This window comes from Petaurus breviceps, unplaced genomic scaffold (genome assembly GCF_028583685.1).
Source record: "Petaurus breviceps papuanus isolate PSGF00001 unplaced genomic scaffold, PetGlider_PUasm1.0 551, whole genome shotgun sequence".
Lineage (NCBI taxonomy): Eukaryota > Metazoa > Chordata > Mammalia > Diprotodontia > Petauridae > Petaurus > Petaurus breviceps.
The window spans coordinates 32,955,900-32,976,645 of record NW_027186372.1 but is presented as its reverse complement, the minus strand read 5'-3'; the positions used below and the strand labels follow the sequence as shown (position 1 = coordinate 32,976,645).

The 20,746-nt window shown below is 40.4% G+C and overlaps 1 protein-coding gene across 1 annotated transcript; it reads left to right on the top strand.

The window, feature by feature from the left end:
- Positions 1–7,927: 7,927 nt before the first annotated feature.
- On the top strand, positions 7,928–12,953 carry LOC138172871 (large ribosomal subunit protein eL42-like). Its single transcript, XM_069102727.1, has 3 exons — positions 7,928–7,933; positions 9,868–10,489; positions 11,982–12,953. Exons 1-2 carry the CDS (start codon positions 7,928–7,930, stop codon positions 10,183–10,185), a joined length of 324 nt encoding a protein of 107 aa, XP_068958828.1. The 3' UTR covers positions 10,186–10,489; positions 11,982–12,953.
- Positions 12,954–20,746: the final 7,793 nt, after the last annotated feature.

Sequence of the window (20,746 nt, the reverse complement as noted above, 5' to 3'; positions counted from 1 at the left end):
CCCATTGTTCTCTGACCTGTTCAGACCATAACTATAATATTGTTCAGTTCTAGGTGTTGCTGACATTGGCAAATTTGAGCACATCTGGAGGAGGGTAACCACAATGGTGAGGGAACTAAATGACATGTGAAGATTAATTGAACAAAATGGGAATGTTTAGCCTTGAAAAAGAAGATCTAGGTGAGACATGATAGCTATCTTCAAGAATCCAAAGAGTCATCATGCAAAAGAGAGAGCAGATAGTTTCAAAGTTGGAGAAGCTATAAATTGGTCCAATCATTTTGAAAAATAATTTGGAAATATCTTTAAAAGTTAGCAAACTGTATACAACCTTTGACCTAATAATACTACTTCTAGGCATATACCCCAAGAATATCTAAGACAGAAAGGAAATATTTATAGCAATACTTTTGTAGTAAGAACAAAAACAAAACTGAAAACCTAGTAGGGTCCCATCAGTTAGAGATCAGCTAAACAAACCGGGGTAAATGAATGTAATAGACTATAGTTATAAGGGAAAATAAACACAAAAAAGTCAGAGAAACTGGGGAAGTGTTGTACACACTGATACACTGTGAAATGAGCATAACCAAAAGAACAATTTACTTATGCAATGGTCATAATAATGTAAAGGAAAACAATAGTGAAAGATACTGGCACTTTGATTAATGCAATGACCAATCGATTCCAGAAGACTGATGATGAAATGTATCTTAATGCAGGAGAAAGATGGTAAACTCCAGGTACAGAATGAGGCATATTTGGCAGACATGGCCTAATGTGTGGTTTGTTTTGCTTAACTGGGCTTCCTTCTTGTGATAGGATTTGGTTGGGATACAGAAACATTGGGAAGTGTCTGTGATATGTTTTTTAAAAATATTGACTTTTTAAAAAAAATAAAAGTGATTAGATTTGCTGTATCAGCAATGCCATATTCACAATGCCTATAGAGATTACAAATATGCTGATATAATTATCCATCACAAAATATGTCAGGTTTGCCATTTGGGGAAATAAACTAGAAAATTTATTAAGATACCAAAAGACTGAGTCCCAAAACCAGAAAGTGAAAGCCATCAGAGTAGTTATGACATTGGCACAGGTAGATAAAGTAGAAAGCACCCACATTTTCAAGCCTTTAAAACAGAACAGGCTATCTCAGGCAAAGGTCCTCCTCTCCCCACTCACAGCAACCACCCAGTGTCCTGGAAGAGCGCTCCCAGCAGCTCTGGCCCCTGGCAGTGCTCAGCCGGAGTCCTAACTCAAAAAAAAAAAAAAAAAAGGCAACCGCCACCAACTGCCAACCGCAGGACCGTTAGCTCGGCTTTTCACTTTCTCTTGCTCTGCTATGTCAGCACGTCCATGGGGCATGGGAGATCTTTAAATCCCATAACCCTTACATTCGGCCCCAAGATCTCTCATGTCCCTTACTTGGCAAAAATACAGTAGGAATAACTGGTGTCAACAAAATTTCACAACAATATAACAAGAATAGCACACAATAAACACAAAAAACCATATTTTAGGGTGGGGCTTGAGCATAAGCTCCCCATCATTCCCCCCACCCCAAACAAATGGGGCCCCAAAATCTTGTGGTAAAGGGGTGAAGATCTCGTCTTCTATGGCTACTTGCTGCTGAAATCGGATGTAGAGCTGTCCCTGTCCTTAGGGGTCCCATTTGAGAGGTCAGTTCTTAATATTCTTGATGCCAGGTCCAAGGGTGACACATCACAGTTGCAGACAGGGGGTGACATCCAGCTTAAGCTATCAGGCATCTACAGATGGAGGGTACCAAGCCTGTGGAAACAAATCTAACAAACAAGGTGAACAAACAAAAAATCAAGAAGAAGCAAAGAGACAATAACCAGACTATTGTAGCCTCACTCACGGTAGAATAAATGATTTAAGGGTACAATTTTGTAATCATCTTCTCCAGAATAAACAATAGTTACAGTGTTATCCTTCCCATATGCTATAATCTCTGCAGCCTTTGGAACATCATCTGGCTTCCGTTTTACCCATACTTTAGCTCCTGATTTTATTCTATCAGTAGAACCAAATCCTTTAGTTCCTGTGACAGTTATTTTGGAAGGAGGGTCAGTTTTTACAAGTGGCATTGTTTTACAAGGAACGATAATCACTTGAACTATCCTATCATTCTTGTGAATCTGTATGGGCCCTTCACCTAAATTCTGGAATGTTACAACAATTTCTCCTTGATAATTAGAATCTATTACTCCAGCCAATACATGTATTCCTTGAGCTGCTAATCCTGATTTGGGTAAAATCTGTCCAAAGTGATTTTTAGGGATTCTTATGCATATCCCAGTGGAAATTTTTATTACTTCTTTCCTGTCCAACCAAAAGTCCTCTAAACAATGTAAATCATACCCCACCGAACCAGGTGCTCCTGGGTACGGTGCTGGGACATCTGGCCTCAAGGTCCAATACTCAATATTTGGGATCTTGTGTGTTTGTTGTTTTCTAATTTGCAGATTGGGGGTCATCATTCTGGCTAGAGGTGTACTTCCTCCCAATGGTCTATTATTCAAATTACGCAAAGCCATGAACAAATTATCCTTCCAATGTTGATATGAATTATTGGAACTTAACTTCCTCAACTGTTCTTTCAGTAATCCATTCATTCTTTCAATTAACCCAGATGCTTCTGGATAATATGGAATATGATATATCCATTCTATATTGTTTAGTATACAGTACTTCTTCATTTCATTGCCTTTGAAATGTGACCCATTGTCACTTTGAATCTGCATTGGGATTCCATAATATAGACTTATGAGATCTAGGGTTTTACAAGTGTTTTTCTGGGTTGCTCTTATAAGGACAAGCTACTAGTACACCTGAATAGGTATCAACACAAGTACATATAAATCTGCATCCTTTATCCAGTGGTAGTGGACCAATATAATCTATTTGCCAGATTTGGGCTGGGACTTTTCCTCTTGCTATCTCTCCAGTTACTACCCGAGGAACAGTTCGCTCCTTTTCCAATTGACATATATGACATTCTTCTGCTATCTGTTTTAACAGTGAATGAGAGATACTAATACTTCGATCTTGTGCCCACTGGTGTGTGGCCTGGACCCCCAAATGGCCTGCTGTTTGGTGGACCCATTTTGCTAATACCGGATCATCAGTTGTTGTCAAAGTAGGAACAATATGTTCAGTAGCAATCTTTGCCAGTCGATCAGCATGAGCATTGTACTCACGTTCTGGTGTGGTGGGGGCCACGTGAGCATCTACATGAAAAACTGACAAGTCAGTGACCAAAGACATGTTCCAGATATCTTCCCATAATTCTTTGCCCCAGACTTGTTTACCATGAATTTCCCAATTTTCATTTTTCCACATGGGCATCCATGTAGCTAACCCATTAGCTACTGCCCATGAATCAGTGAATATATGACACTGTCCTCCTTGTTCTATTTTGATGGCTTGATATACTGCCATAAGTTCAGCATATTGGCTACTTGCACCTATCCCAGTACTTTCCAAAGTCCTTCTAGTACATGGGTTATAGGCCACTGCTTTCCAATGTCTTTTTTGCCCCAAATATTTTGCTGTCCCATCAGTAAACCATGCATGTCTCTTTTGTTCCTCAGTTAATACATCATATCCCTCATTCCATTTTACAGTGGACTGTACCAACTGTTGCTTTGGCTCAGGGGGTGTGTCATTCCTCTCAATTTCTATGTTTGCTATAGATTCATGTAGAGCAGAGACTCCGCTTTTGCCTGTTTTCGCTCTATTTTGAATATACCACTTCCATTTGATTATACTAGCCTCTTGGGCATGTCCAATTCTGTGAGAAGCTGGGGTACTCATTACCCAGGTCATAATTGGGATTCCAGGTCTTAATATCACTTCATGGCCCACAGTCAGTTGTTCAGTCTCCACCAAAGCCCAATATGCAGCTAACAACTGCTTTTCAAAAGGTGTGTACTGGACTCCAGATGAAGGGAGTTTCCTACACCAAAATCCCAAAGGTACATTTCAGCTTTGTTGTTTTTGCCATAAGCTCCAGTTTGCATAATCATCTTGTACAGTCACTTGCAATTCCACTGGACCATTTTGCATGGGCCACAAATCTAGGGCCAATTGTATGGCAGCCTTGGCTTCTTCAAAAGCTTTACTCTGGTCAAGTCCCCAATCGAATTCATATTTCTTCCGTGTGACTCTATATAAAGGTTTTAAAATCTGTCCCAAATGTGGAATGTGGTGCCTCCAGTATCCAAACAATCCTATGAACTTTTGGGCCTCCTTCTTATTGGTAGGGGTAGGAAAATCCTGAATCTTTTGTCGGGCTTGAGGAAGAATCTCCCTTAGCCCCTTGTTCCATTGTATACCCAAAAACTTCACATTCTGAGCTGGTCCTTGAACCTTTGCAGGGTTAATTTCCCACCCTTTACTTCTCATATGCTCAATTAGAAGGGTCAAACTCCTTTCCACTACTTTCACATCTTTTCCCTGTATCATGATATCATCAATGTAGTGGGTAAGCTGTACACCAGGTAGCTTTAATTCATCCAACTGTTCAGCCACAATCCTGTGACAAATAGTGGGGCTATGTATGTACCCTTGTGGCAAGCGGGTGAAAGTATATTGTCTACCCTGCCAAGTGAAAGCGAAGTGGTCCCATTGTTTAGGGTTCTATTGGGATGGTGAAGAAGGCATTTGCCAAGTCAATAACTGCATACCAAGTCCCATCATATTTCTGGATCCTTTCTATTAAGGTGATGGTATCTGGAACAGCAGCATACAAAGAAGGAGTCACCTTATTCAACTGTCTATAATCCACAGTCATTCTCCATGTCCCATCTGATTTTCTTACTGGCCAGACAGGATTATTCCATCTTGTGGTTGTAGGGACTAACACTCCTGCTTCAACATATTCCTTTATAGTAGTGGCAATTTCATCTTGCCCACCTGGCACACGATACTGTTTTAAAGTAATTACTTCAGAAGGTTCAGGTAAAGTGATTGGGTCCATTTTTAGTTTTCCTACTAAAACTGTATTAATTCCTATCTTCCTCACAGCAAATTGGTATCTTCCTTCAGGTAAATTCAGAGTCATGCCTCTCAATACATCTATTCCAATGATGTATTCAGGAATGGGTACAACAACCACAGTATATTCCTTCTTAGGTAACTGCCCAATTTTCATTGTTATTTTAACCTGTCTGGCTGATATTTCAGCGTCTCCTAGACCTGTGATGGTAATAGGAGTTCCATGTTTAAACTTATCAGGGTTTCCATAGATAAGTGTGGCCTCAGCCCCAGTATCAATCAGTGCCCTAGTCACAGTAGTTGATCCATTCTTCCAATAGATTGTTAAACCAATATGGGGTCTGCAATCTCTTCTGCATATTTCTTTTATCTGGGCTGGGGCTTGGCCTATCTCCTATTCCCCCTGAAGGTGGGGCAAACTTGGATACAAAGATTCAGATTCAGAAATACCTGTGGGGGTGGTTCCTGCTTCCCTGTTCATTCTAATGCTAAGTACCTTTTATTGGTACAGCTTATGCAGCTCTTCAGTTGGAATACCATCTATTCTTCTAAAGTCCACCCCAGCTCTTAATAGAGCAGTGAACAGTTCCCTTCTTGTGGGTCTATTTTGTCTCTGAATCCTCTGGCTGTTTACTCTTCTCTCTCGAGGCAATTTGTCTTTTTCCCATTCCCCTAAATCGCTTAATTGTGAAATCTTATCCAGCACCTCTGAAAGAGGGTGCCCTATTTCTCCAATTAAAAGAGTCAGAATTAGGTGCTTATATGCAGGAGGAGCCGTCTTCACTATGATATTTCTATGAGGAACTCCTAGGGGGGTATCATAATATGCATTTGCATCTCCAATCAGGATAGCAGTTTTCATTACCTCCTCCTTTAGCTTTCTCATACAGTCTCTAAGTGAGTACCAGGGTCTGTCTCCCCTAGGCCACATAGATTCAGTTGGATATTGCTTTTTGCAACCTTCTGCAGCTAAAGCTAGAAGATTCATTTTGTTATTTCCTCCTTGCATATGGTGATCCCTAAAAGCCTGGTGTACAAAAGGATTCTGACTGATACTTATGAATTTTAAACAGTCCTCATTGTCCAGTGTTATTCCTCCTGCGCCTTCATCAGTGATTCTTACTATCCAAGACACTAAAGACTCCCCCATTCTTTGGGTAAATCTACTCAATATATCAGTGATCTCCTGTTGAGTGAAATCCTCAATTATCTCCCTGGACTCTGTTTTGCCTCAGTGGTTCTCCTGCCTTCTTCTTCGTATGGGGAGAGCTTCTACATTAGGAGACTCCTCATCTAACCTTGTTCCATTCTCCTCACACACATTCTCCTGGAAGCTGTCAGGGCAACTCTGCCCAGCCTGTACAAAAGCTGCATGCACATTCCTTCTGCTAGTTTTTTGCTTCCTTTTAGCTACATGAACAGTAGCTTGCTCCTGGACCACATGAGTCCCTCCAGTTTGCTCTTCTGAGTGCTGTGACACAGAAGAATCCTCAGGCAAACCAGCTGACTCCCTAGCCATCCTAGCTCTTTCCTTCAGCAGCTTATCCCTACTTTTACACATAAGGCGATAACTTGTTAGCAGCACCCAGCCTCTCCTGCACACTCCTGCCAGTTCTTTGCCTGGTTCTATGGGTATTGCTTTCAAACATCTTTCCAAATCTCCAGGTTCTCCCTCTTTTAGCCTTGGTTCCCAGTTTTCACAGGGCCCTGTGCTTTTAGCCCATTCTCTGGCTAGAGAGGAATAAGGCAAATCCTCCCATCCTGGAATAGCCATTTCTCCCTCTAAAGCCCCACTGCTTCCAAATAGAGGCCTGACATTTTGTGATCCCATCCTCGTCACCAAATGTATCAGCAATGCCATATTCACAATGCCTATAGAGATTACAAATATGCTGATATAATTATCCATCACAAAATATGTCAGGTTTGCCATTTGGGGAAATAAACTAGAAAATTTATTAAGATACCAAAAGACTGAGTCCCAAAACCAGAAAGTGAAAGCCATCAGAGTAGTTATGATATTGGCACAGGTAGATAAAGTAGAAAGCACCCACATTTTCAAGCCTTTAAAACAGAACAGGCTACCTCAGGCAAAGGTCCTCCTCTCCCCACTCACAGCAACCACCCAGTGTCCTGGAAGAGCGCTCCCAGCAGCTCTGGCCCCTGGCAGTGCTCAGCCGGAGTCCTAACTCAAAAAAAAAAAAAAAAAAGGCAACTGCCACCAACTGCCAACCACAGGACCGTTAGCTCGGCTTTTTTTTTTTTTCTTGCTCTGCTATGTCAGCACGTCCATGGGGCATGGGAGATCTTTAAATCCCATAACCCTTACATTTGCTTTGCTTGACTCCAAAGTCAGCCAGTGAATCACTAAGCATTTATTTAGCACTTACTATGTGCCAGGCACTGTACTAAGCAATAAGGATACAAAGCTAGGCAAACACACAGTCCCTGCCCTCAGGGAGGGCAAAGGAGAAAGACAACATGCAAACAATTATATGCATAAGAGATGCATACAAAACAGATGAAAGATTGTTTCAGAGGAGAGGTACTTACAGAGGAGGAAAGGACCAGGAAAGGCCTCCTGCAGAAGGTAGGATTTGAACAGTCTTAAAGGAAACCAGGGAAGACAGGAGGTGAAGGAGGGAGTAGAACATTCCAGGCAGGAGACATCACCAGGGAAAATGCACCGACTCTGGAGACAGAGTATTCTGTTTGAGGAACAGCAAGAAAGCCAGTATTTCTGGGTCTTGGAGTACATGGAGGGGAATAAAATTTAAGAAGAGTAGAGAGAAGACTAGGAAGGGGTCAGGTTGCAAAAGACTTTAAATGTCAAACAGTATTTTAAGTTTGGTCCTGGAGGTAATAGGGAGCCACTGGAGCTTACTGGATGGGACTGGGGATGGCGGTAAAAGGGTGACATGGTCAAACCTTTGCTTGAAGATAATGACTTTGGCAGCTGAGTGGATGACGGGCTGGAGTGGGGAGACACTTGAGGTGAAGGGCTAATCACAAGGTTATTGCAATAGTTCAGGCACGATGTGATAGGTGTCTACACCAGTGTAGGGGCATTTACCTGATATGTTATAAACATAAAAACAATGAGACTTGGAGACAGATTGGATATAGGTAATGACTGCAAAAAGAGAGCGAGGACTACATTGATTTTGTGAGCCTAGGGACTGGGAGGGATAATGGTAGCGCCCTCACCAGTAATAGGGAAGGGGGAGGAGAATAAACATTTACTGAACCCTACTTTATGGCAGGCATTGTACCAAACACTTCACAAATATTATCTCATTTGATCCTCAAAACATTCCTGCAAGACAGGTGCTATTATTATCCCCATTTTACAGCTAGTAAGTGTCTGAGACCAAATTTGAACTCAAGTTTTCCTGATTCCAGTCTCAATGTCTGCTGTGCCATAAGCTGCCTTAGCACGGAAGAGGGGAGGGTTGGAGGGAAAGATAATAAATAAGTTCTGATTGGACGTGTTAAGTTTGAGATGTCTACAAGACATTTAGTTCAAGATGTCCAAAAGGCATTTGGTGAGCTCAGGAGAGTGGTCAGGACTGGTTATATAGATCTGGGAATCATCTATATAGAAATTATAATTGAGCCTATGGGGAGTTGATGAGATCTCTAAGTGACAGTAACATAGAGGAACATAGAGAGTAACATAAGAGGACCTAGGTCAGACCCCTGAGGGACATCCATGGTTACTGGGCATGACCTGGATAAAGAGCAAGCAAAAGAGATTGAGAAGGAACAGTCAGATATGTAGCAGGAGAGTCAGGAGAAAACAGTGTCATGAAAACCTAGAAAGGAGAGAGTGTCAAGGAAAAGGTGATCCACAGTGTCAGAGGGTACAGAGAGGTCAGGGAAGGGTACTGAGAAAAGGCATTAGATTTTTAAATTAAGTGATCGTTGGATACCTTGGAAAGATAAATTTCAGATCAACGATGAGGTGGGAAGTCAGATTTCAGGGAGTTTATAATTGAATGAGAGAAGTGGAGGGAACAATTATAGATGGCTTACTCAATTTAGCCAAGAAAGAGAGCAGATATGTAAGTCAATAGCTATCATGAGTCAAGTGAGGGTTCTTTAAAGATAGGTGAGATGTATGCATTTCTAGAAAACCAGAAAGGAACCAGCAAGTAGAGCCTGAATATTGGAAAGAAGGTGGTGAGGAGAGCTGGAGATTAGTAAGGGATGGGACTGAGGATCCATGCAGAAGGGTTGGCCTTGGCAAGGAGAAGGGCTTCTTCCTCTTTATGATAGACAGGGGTGAAGGAGGACAAAATGGGGCATAGATGCATTTTTAAAATCTCCCTTTTTAGTTTCTCAGGAAATATTAAGAAATTATATTTCTTCAGCCTTAAACCCTTCCCAGACTTTTCCATTTAAGAAAATAGGAAAAACAAAAGCTAAATTACTCTGTCTGAAATGGAGTAAAAGCGATAACTGAATTTAACTCAAATTTAATGGTCTAGGACTAGGTAAAACCATTGCTTGTACATCTATAGTGAATGGCGCCATGCCCCACCTAAAAATCATCTCTCTTCTTTTTTTGAGAATTTTGAAATTCAGCGTTCTGAAACTGACCACAGGAAGGAATTGTTTTCAGTCCTTAAGGGGAGTGGTCTGGGAAGGAACTGAATGTTGACTCTTCGGGAATGTTACTGTACTTTAACATATTGTGATCTTTTCTTCATTTAAGATCACTGTAAATATAGCTCGTCATCATCCTCGGCCGAGCGTTTGCCTATGAGCGCTCAGCCGAGGGATCCCAGCGGCCGAGACATCAGAGAAGCCCGGGTGAAAGCACAACGCTGCCATTAGGTGAACGTCCCTGAAACCCACAGAACTTTCTGCAAAAAGCGGGACAAGCACCAGCCTCACAAAGTGATGCTGTACAAGAAAGTCAAGGATTCCCTATACGCACAGGGGAAAAGGCGATACGATTGGAAGCAGAGTGGCTATGGTGGTCAAACAAAACCAATTTTCCGGAAAAAGGCAAAGACCACAAAAAAGATTGTACTGAAGCTTGAATGTGTGGAACCCAACTGTAGGTCTAAGAGGATACTTGCTATTAAGAGGTGTAACCATTTTAAACTGGGAGGAGATAAGAAGAGAAAGGGCCAAGTGATCCAGTTCTGAACTTCATTGTTTTTATCTTAATAGAAAAAAATCATTCCCTTCCATTCCTTGGTTTTGTGTTTTCTGTCTTGGAAAGGAGGAGGCTTGAGTAAAACCAAGTCTCATACTATGTGAAGCTTTTCCTGTGTAGGAAAAGTTCTTGAGGATGTGACTGAGTGTTGTGACTTTAACCATCTACTTAATGAGATTTTTGTGTCATGGAGAGAAAGCCCAGCTGGACATTTCTAGGGGGTCTGGGGACCTTGGTTATTAGTACTATGGCTAAGATAGTTACTGACAGCCTGAATTCCTAGGCAAATCGGGAGTGGGGATATGGGGGTGTGATAGTAATGGCAATTAAAGATTCCCCTGTATTGGCTTGGTTTTCAAATTGATTGTGTTAAAACCCAGAGCTTGTTAATCCCACCTGTGGGATGGACTTTTTGATGTGAAAAGAAAGTCCTGAACTGGGAGGAGCTGGTGACGTAGATTTGGAGAGACAAGAGAGAGGTGGAAGATCTTTTTTGGAAGCAGCACTTCATGGAGAGAGAGAGACTAAGAGAATTGCTGGTGGCCGCTTTGAATTGCCCTGGACTTTTGAGACCTGCCCCCTGAGCTGCCAAGGACTGAGGAGACATGGCTGTTTTGCTGGTACTTTGTCTGTCTGTTTTGATGTTGTTTTGCCAGATTTGTCCACTGGTGAAAGACAGTCCTTTTGTTGAAGAAGTCCTGGAACCTGGCTGTTCGCTAAGAAGCCCTGAGACTGTCCTGCAGACAGAGAGTGAATACTGTCCACTGGTGAGGGACAGTGCTGTTGTTGCAGGGGTCTGGAGACTGTCCTGCAGACAATGAATACTGTCCACTGGTGAAGGACAGTGCTGTTGTTGCAGGGGTCTGGAGACTGTCCTGCAGACAGAGTGAATACTGTCCACTGGTGAAGGACAGTGCTGTTGTTGCAGGGGTCTGGGAGCCTTTCTGTTGGTTCAGAAGCCCTGAAGAAGGATTTTCTTGTTGTATGTTTACAGAAATCCTGGGAGAGGGCTTTGCTAATGTGTTCAGGGGTTCTAGGACTGTTCTACAGACAGAGGATAAATTCACGAAGGGATTGGCAATGTATCTTATGGCCTTGCTAAGCCTTGTCTCCCCAGGAACTAAGATTGCTGAGAACTTGCCTCGTGTCAAGATGAAGAAAAGACCTCCATTTGGGTATTAAGTGCTGTGTTTAAACTTGATGTAACTCTGGGGTAGATTCAATTGTGATCCAGGGGTGGGGAACTTTTGACCTTATGTTTGGAAACTAATCTCCATTTGAGAAGAGGGGCTTTGTGGTGGATTAAATGAAGGTATAGCCTAGGGGTGGAGAAGTATTTAGAACAGAGACTTTGTAATTGATTGATTGGAAGGTCCTGGGGTGGGGTAGTGCTTGGAGATTATTTAATCACTGCTTAGTAAATGCTGGTATTCTGAACCTGGGAAGTTGCCTTCTTTTGGTATTATATTACAGGGGGATACAAAGTAATAAAGAAAGAGATAGCTAGCCCCTGTTTTATAGGCTTCCAGCATCAAAAGTAATTAATTCAGGCATTGCCCTGTTTCCAAAATATTAATGAAATGGTTCCCCATATCTGTTTGGGTTGTTAGGGTTCTTTGTGGAGAACTAATTAATAATGATTTAATTGCCTGGTCATTAAAGGGATGACCTATTAATTGAAAACTCTTTTGTACCTTGTTTTCAGAGTATTAATCAAGTGCTTTCCCCTGTTGATTGAAAACTGATAATTATGTTTAGGGGTGGGTGGGAATGACAGCTGGTCAAGATTTAAAACAGTAAAGAATGGAGGTCATTGTTGCTTTATTTTACATCGTTTTTTTTGTATTACATAAACCCATATTAGGCTTTAAGCCCTCTCAAGGGCAGAATGTTTGTCTGTGTCAATCTTTGTACCTCGTGCCTTTCACAGTAAGGTGCTTAATAAATGTTGAGTCTTCCTTAAAAAATAAAAAGATTACTATAAATGTTACTTAAAATTGCCTTGGGGCAGAGAGACTCATGCCAGTTTAGAAATATCTCTCTTCAAGCTAGAAAGAGCCTAGATATAGAATGTTAAATTAAATAAAAATTGTTTCAGCGTAATCACAGAGTCTAGCATTGGCATCCATTTTTTTTTTCTTCAGCAGGCAGAAGATGTCTGAGTGATATGAAACAAGGAGGGAAAAAGAGCTCTTGTCAATGGGAGATTATGAAGTGATAGCTTGAAGTTACAGAGGGAAAGAGACTTAAACTCAAAGTGAGTAAAAACTTCTCAATAACTAGATATGTCCAAAAATGTACTGGACTTCCTAGGAAGGTAATATGCTTCCTATCACTGGAGATCTTTATGCAGAGACTGGATGACCATTTGTCAAGGATGCTTTGAGAGAATTCTTGTTCAGGTACAGGTGAGACCAGATTTCCTGCGAGTTCCCTTCCAATTCCAAGATTCTGTGACCTAACTCTCAATTCCATAAGTCAATGGCCAATTCATATTTTTTCAAGGAGTCACCTCATTGAAAGGAAGCAGAGGAAGAAGAGAACCAAGCTTAAGCAGCTACATGGTAAAGTGGAGAGAGAATGGACTCAGAATCAGGAAGGCCTGAGTTCAATTCCCTTCCTGGATATCTGACCCAGGGAAGGTCATTTAGCTTCTTTTAACCTTCTTTTCCTCACATGTATATTGGGGGTGATGATATACCTACTTCACTAGATTGTTGGAGGTCCTAATGAAATAAAACTCTTTACAAAACTTAAAGTGCCATAAAAATACCATTATTGTTTTAGCTACTGGACTGTATAAGCACATGAGGAGATCAGATTTCTTTCACTTAGGTTTGGGCTGGAGGAAAGGAAAATTATAAAGACACAGATCCAGGGAATTAAAGACTAAGTGTTCCTCATTATAAATCTATTTGTGGAGTGAAAAGAGAAGTGTTCAATTAGAAACAGATAATAACAGCTTCCACTTAATTTTTGCACAATGCTTTACAAATATTGTCTCATTCTATTCTCATAAAAATCCTGGGAGATGCTATACATCATTTGACAGATAAGGAAATCAAGGCAGATATAGGCCAAATAACTTGCCCAGGATCACACAGCTAGTAAAAATCTAGCACTGCACTTGAATTCAAATCTTTTTGACTCGAAGTCCAACTCCCTATCCACTGAGCCAATAGCTGCCTCATTACACAAATTATAACACCAGATCATTATACAAAGGCACTGCTAGAGCTGGAGAAGAAGGAGGAAATGCTTGACTGAACCAACTTTTAGAGTGCTTGGTAAGGCCCTACCACCAACCCAGTGAAGCCCAGGACACTGATCAGGATGTCATTAGTGATGGTGACAGAGTTTATGCCTTCTGAATAAATAGGGAATGATCTTCAGAAGAGGTGGGATGATCAGTGTGAGGGCACTGATGCTCATAGACCCCACCAGGGCTATTGCCAGGTCTACCTAGGGATCAGGATGGCCAAGATACCTATGAAGGAAAAGACACTTGCATTCATGACCAGACTGGGACAGAGCAGATCTCTTGGCCACACTGGTAATAATAATCCAGTATTTGGCCACTTTCTAATTAAACTACTTGCTACATATGTCTGTAATTGTCCTGTCCCCTAAAGTTTCATGACTCTCAACAAAACACCTCAAAAGGAAAAACTGCTCTAAACAAAAAGAAGAAGCTATTCTAACAGAAATCCAAATAGAACTGCAGAGTGACAGCATTGTAAGGGACCCAAGTAAAATGTAGGGTGCTAGATCGGGAAAGGCCTTAAGAGCATACAAGGGGTGGGGGGAGGAAGGGGAAGGGAGAAAAAAGGGGAAAAAAGAAAGTTACATGATGACTTTATTATATGTTTAAAAGGAATAGCAAGTTGTACACAACAGATTTGCAGTTTCATGTACAATCATATTTTTGTCTATTCTGCTATGTTATGGAAATGCTTGTTTTATTTCTTAAGTTCAGAATAAAATAAATAATTTTTTTAAAAGATCATGTAACGTCTGAGATAAAAAGAATCTTACAGGTCAACTAATCCAATCATTTAATTTTACAGATGTTAAAAACAGATAGAATGGGGTAAATTATCTCACATAAAAGAGGCAAGAAAAAGCTTTTACAGTGAAGGGGAAGATGGAGGAGGTGATGGGAGAGGCTTGAACTTTACTCTCATCAGAATTAGCACAAAGAGTGAATAACATACACACTTAGTTGGGTATAGAAATCTATCTTACCTTGCAGGAAAGTAGGAGGGAAAGAGGAAAAGAGAAGGCGGATTTGGGGAGGTGGTAATCAGAAGCAAAATACTTTTGAGGAGGGTCAGGGTAAAAGGAGAGAGATGATAGAATAAACAGAGGGGAAATAGGATAGAGTGAAATATATTACCCATCTTACCGGGGGCTAGAATGGTCGTTTATAAAGAAACAATTATTACATTGCAGCCAAAGACCTTACTCTTTTTATAAATTGGTATTAAAGGTAAGAGATACAATGCTAAGAATATTGGTCCCAGAATCAAAAGATTAGGCTTTGGGTCCTAGCTCTGCATTTGCTGGGGGTGGGACACTGGTCCATTACTTCAATCCCCTTAAACACTTCTGGTAATGCTTACTTTTAACTACTTTACATGGTTATTGTGAAAAAAGAACTTCACAAAATTAAAACCTCCAGAAAATGAATTATTTCCTTATGGTGAGGCAGCACCATATAAAATTACCTAGTGTTAGTAATGAGGATTGTAAGCAAACTATAGCAAGTAGCTGCCCTTGAAGCTGAACTACCTGGGCTCAAGCCCCACCCTGAGCAAATCAAACCTTTCAGTGGTCAGGAAACTCTCTTAGACTATTCATCACAAAGAAAGTGCATTGGTTGAAGGGATTTTCTTACCTTGAAATTTCTTATGCCGGTGAAATCACTGGTCAAGTCCCCATCTCCTATCCAACCACCATCTTATACATCAAAAATCTAGCCATACTCTAGTTCTTAGATATATTTGGTCCATTGTTTCCCTAAAAACAAAACAAACAAAAAAAAAACAATAAAAATCTCATTTTATTAAAAAAACAAAACAAAACAAAGCAGTTGTCCAAAGTTGGGAAAGGTACAATTTCCACAGAGCTCTGGGAAAATACTGAGGCCTAGTGTAATGTGTAGAAGGGGAGGGAGGCTGATTAGAATGAGAGTCTCTGTAAGGGTTCAGGAGGCAAATTTCTCTAACCCTCCCTTCTTCAAAAGGCTGGAGCAACCAGTTGTGGTGGCCACTTGCCTGTGATCCCTGCTACTAGGGGAAGCCCGAGCTGGTGAAAGACTTGGTAGCAGTATGGTTGGTTGACTGCATTCCTACTAAGTCGGTAGTCATATCAAGGAGCCAACTGGCCTAAGGCAGGGCTAACCCACTCAATCAGAAATGGAGCAGATCAAAACTTCTGGGCTGATAGCGGTGGAGTGGGGCCAACAAGTGGCTTCTGAACCTCTAGCTAGGAGATTTTTGCTAAAAGAAAATTTAAAAAGAGGTTGGAGGAGTAGCTAACCAATACATCCAAGGCTTTGAGCTTGCAAAAATCTGAAAATGGTTTTGAAAATCTCAAGACTTTTAAATTCCTGTTCTCTTTTTCTTGTGTTTCAGAAATAATTAGATGGAATCTTAACTTCAGCCTTTTTGTTGTGAGCTAGATGCTGGTGAAATATGCCTGAGCCTCCTTAGTGAACTATTTCTGTAAAGTGCTCAAGAGCTCTCTGGGATATTAAACAACCCAAGTAGAAAACAAAGGCTTCACTTGGGCCCCAAACAAGGCTTTACTTGGGTTGGGCTTCTGGGACTGCCCAAAGGACCAGAACTCTAGATTTAGGGTAGAGTTTGATACAACATGCTTTTAGATCTAAATCTGTGAGGGACCTCAGGGGCCATCCAGGGTTATCACTTCATTTTATACTTGAGAAAAAACGGTTCAGGAATGTGATGTAACTTGACCAAGGTCACACACAGAGGGAATGTGAAGAGACAAGATTTGAACCTAGGTCCACTGACTCCAGAGCCAATATTCTTTTCATCTTACTAATGTACTAAACTAATATTCAATAAAACATTATTAAATTCCTCATTAGACATTATCATGAAATTATGCTGGGGTGGTTAGGTGGCACAGTGAATAGAGCATGAGCCCTGCAGTTGGGAGGACCTGAGTTCAAATCTGGCCTCAGACAATCAACACTTACTGGCCATGTGACCTTGGGCAAGTCACTCGACCCCAGTTGCCTTGCTCTCCAAAAAGCAAAAAAAAAAAAAGTTTTTGGGGTGGCTAGGTGACGCAGTTAATAAAGCACCAGCCTTGAAGTCAGGAGGACCTGAGTTCAAATCCGGCCTCAGACACTTAATACTTACTAGCCATGTGACCTTGGGCAAGTCACTTAACCCCAATTTCCCTAAAAAAAAAAAAAGAAATTATGTTGATCTGGGAAGACCAACATGTGGGACGCTGAGTGTATTGTTGACACTTCCTTAGAGTCAGTAAGACTTGGGCCTGAATCCTGCTTCAGACACTTACTAGCTATGTAAAACTGGTAAGTCTTTTAACTATTCTGAGCCCCTGTTTCCTCTTCTGTAAAATGGAGATAATAGCATCTACCTCATGTATGTATGGTGACATTTCCTGCACTTCATTTTTCTCCAACAGGCTGTTAATGCTCCATAATGTTTCTTTGTCCTATCTGATACTGTCTTCTCTGGAAACTCCCACACCTGGAATCTTCCTTGATGGAAGCTCTCATTCCCCATTCTATTTTATTGTTTTCCCTGACCCTACAGCAAAGATGAGGCACCAGTCAGAGAAGCCTGAGTCAGATCGTAGTCCTCCTGATGGAACACCTGATTCTCATCAGCATCTCTCTTTCTCTCTCTGAGTCTATTATATGGGACAACCCAAGTGTCTCGAAACAGAGGCCTTGAGGAACGATCGAGAGTTTAAGCCAGGGCAGGAGGGCATCTTCTGTTTGATCACTGATCTCCATCCTGTTTTTGCCAGGTCTGATGATCAATCCACCAAAGGCCTGGACCCCTACCTACCTATCTTGTCCTCCCTACACATCTACCTCTATCTTTGTTTTTCAGGTGGCAGCGATCCCAATGTATCCTTGTCCTATCCTCCTTTACCCTGTCTTCTCATGCCAACAAAGTTAAGGACCTTCCCTTATGTGATATAAAAAATACCACTAAAGAAAAGCAAACAAATAATTTTGCTTTAGCATTATTGGTTGATTTGTTTCTCCCATAGAAATCCATAAGGACCTCAAAAGAAAAAGCAGATGCAACAGACTGTAACAGTGAATATGCAAAATACTTTGCAAATCTTAAAACTTATATCATCATCATCATCATCACCAGTCTCCTTCTTATACTCAATGGAACTCAAATAGAAACAATCTTGGGTCAAGTCATTGTGCTACTATTGTTTCTTTATGTTTAGTATTTGGAAGACCATTAGTATTATTTATTAAGTTTCTCTCTTCCCTCCTTCTCCCTTTTCCCCTGGTCACATGGGGGAGACTCTAAATTGCATGGACATTCAGAAAAGAAAAGACAAGAGGGAAGATGAGAAACAAAGGACCTGATAATCTCAAACGGAAAATCAGTAACTAACTTGCTGAGTTGACTGTAATAATTTCCTTTTTCTTCCCACTAGGGAAAGCCTCATTTAGTAGAAAATTCTATGAAACTTTGCCAAAGCAATTCAAGGCTTGAAAAGCACAAGGGAGCCACAGTATCTAGTCTTAGATCTTCTACCTGCTGTTTTGTACCCTTGAGAAAATCCCTTAATCTTTCCTTATCTATGAAGTAAGTATGGGGTAACTCCCTGACCCCCCTTCTCTGGGGTTGGACTAGGAATTTATTAACATCCATAAAGGGCTCTGGGGCTTTAAGGAAAGGTTTCAGAAAGTACAAAGTATGTCTTTTGCCTGAAGATTGACCAGCCTTTCACTGTTTTTTTTTAAGACTTTAGCAACATCCACCCAATCCCCAGGGCAGGGTCTGGAAGATGCAGGCATATTTAGGATGAAGGAAAATCACTAAAGAGCAATAAAATAATGTTTGCAGGTTAATGTTTACCTCCCGCTGGTCCCTCTGCATGACCTGCATCCCCTTAAGTCATTCAATCATCAAGCATTTATTTAAGGGCTTACTATGAAGCAGACTTTGTGCTAAGCACTGGGGTTATAATGAAAGGCAAAATCACTTCCCTTCTCTAGGAACTTATCTGTTCTTATGACCTAGCTACAATCATAAAGGAGAAGAAAGGAAATTTTTCAATGCACTCTTACTACTATTACTACTGTGCTTAACTAGCCCACATTTACGTAGTTTTATAATTTACAAAGCATTTTTCCCCACAATACTCCTGTTGGGTGTACAAGCACAAGTATCCTCAACAGAAGATCAGAAATCATGAAATGATTTGTCCACAATTATGGAGCTGGTGATTGAGCCTTCACAAATGTGTTGCTGATCTACCTTGCTTACAAGGTAAGCATTGGATTGGCCAGTTATCTCTCCAAGCTTATATTATCCAAATAGCAATAACACCTCAATATTGAAAGGATATACAAATTCATTGATGTCAGTCCTCTCAGGGATGTGTTGGAGCTGGCTCCTGCAGCTACCGATTATCAGATTACTAAATGTTCAGTGTGAGTGTTTATACTGTGGAAATTAGCAAACTACACATCAAGGTTTGGTTTTTGTGGGTTTTTTTTTTATCACCTAGACTTAAGAAGGTGGTGGTAAAACTGTTATCAACAGTTAATTAAAAAGCAGATTAAACTTAAAAGTATATTTTTCATCTTTTTTTTTGAGCCAGTTGTTAAACATTGCTCAACTCAGCCCTCTCCTCAGAATTTCTGGGGCTAAGACTTTCTTTTTTTTTTTAAAGCAATCGGGATTAAGTAACTGGCCCAGATTTGATCCAGGTCATCCTGACACTGGAGCCGGTACTCTTACTCACTGTGCTACCTGGCCGCCCCTGGGGCTAAGACTTTCATCACCATATAAACAACCTGGTAAGAAGTCTCTCCATATTAGCTAGGCTGGTCCTCTGTCAGCTGCGAAAACCCCAGGGATTTGGGATGAAGCTCTCTCCATTCTGAAAGCAGAGTTTTACTGTGGCAAAGAGTTCAAAAGTCAAGTAATTGACTGGCAACATGAGCAAGCAGAGAAAATGCAATCCTACCACAGATTCCTTTTTCGGGGACAAAAAGGATCAAAGCATGGAATGGGAGGAAGACAATAAAGTCAGAACTCCTGCATCAAAAGCTCCCAAGAAAAATATGAATTGGTTAGAGGCCATGGAGGAGCTCAAGAAGGATTTTGAAAACCAAGTAAGAGAAATGGAGGAAAAATTGGGAAGAGTAATGAGAATGAGGCAAGAAAAGCAAGTCAGCTTGACTAAAGAAAATAACACCTTAAAAAAATAGACTAACTCAAATGGCAAAAAAGGCCCAAAAAGCCAATGAGGAGAATGACTTAAAAAGCCGAATTTGCAGATAGAAAAGGAATTTCAAAAACTCACTGAAGAGAATAATTCCTTCAAAATTAGCTTGGAGCAAATGGAAGCTAATGACTTTATGAGAAATCAAGATACTATAAAACAGATCTAAACAAATGAAAGAATAGAGGGCAATGTGAAATATCTCATTGGAAAAACCACTGACCTGGAAAATAGAGCCAGGAGTGATAATTTAAAAATTATTGGATTACCTGAAAGCCATGATAAAAAAAAGAGCCTACATAACATCTTTCAGGAAATTCTCAAGGAAAATTGCCCTGATATTCTAGATCCAGAAGGCAAAATGAAAATTGAAAGAATTCACTGATCACCTCTTTTTTTTTTAACGATACAACTTTTATTTTCCACAGATTTTAAAGATACTTTTGCTACATAGTTTATGTATATCTCTATGAGATTATACTTTTCATTTATATGAAGTTCAACATTATACAATTTTAAAGTGATATGTTTGGTAGTGTATCTATAACATTTAAAAAAGTTTAGAGGTTTCTTTTTTGGAATGTACAGTATATGAGGTAAAATTAAGATTACATTAAAAATTGTTTTCTCCTCTGCAGTAATTTGCAGTGAGGCTCAAATGGCAAATACACTATTAAATGACATTTACTACCAAAAATAGGAGTTCATTTGAGTTTTACTATGAAAAACAAGCCACTGGAGCTTGACCACAGTGGCAAATCTTACCATTTTAGACATTCAACTGTATAGGAATCTCTGGGGTATTACACTCAACCTCATTTGTACTGCCAAACATGGCACTTTTAATGAGTTTCTAGAAAATGTTTGCTATCATTCTGTTTTATGGGAAGGTATCAGCCTATACAGAAGTGTCAGAATTAAAATAAAAATGTAAACATACAGTACATTATAGTGACAGGTCATTCTTACCTTGGGAAGGCCAAGTTTATCCATTTCTTTTTTAAACAAAAATTAATGTTATTCAACAACACAGATCATTGGATGTGAAACAAGTACAATACA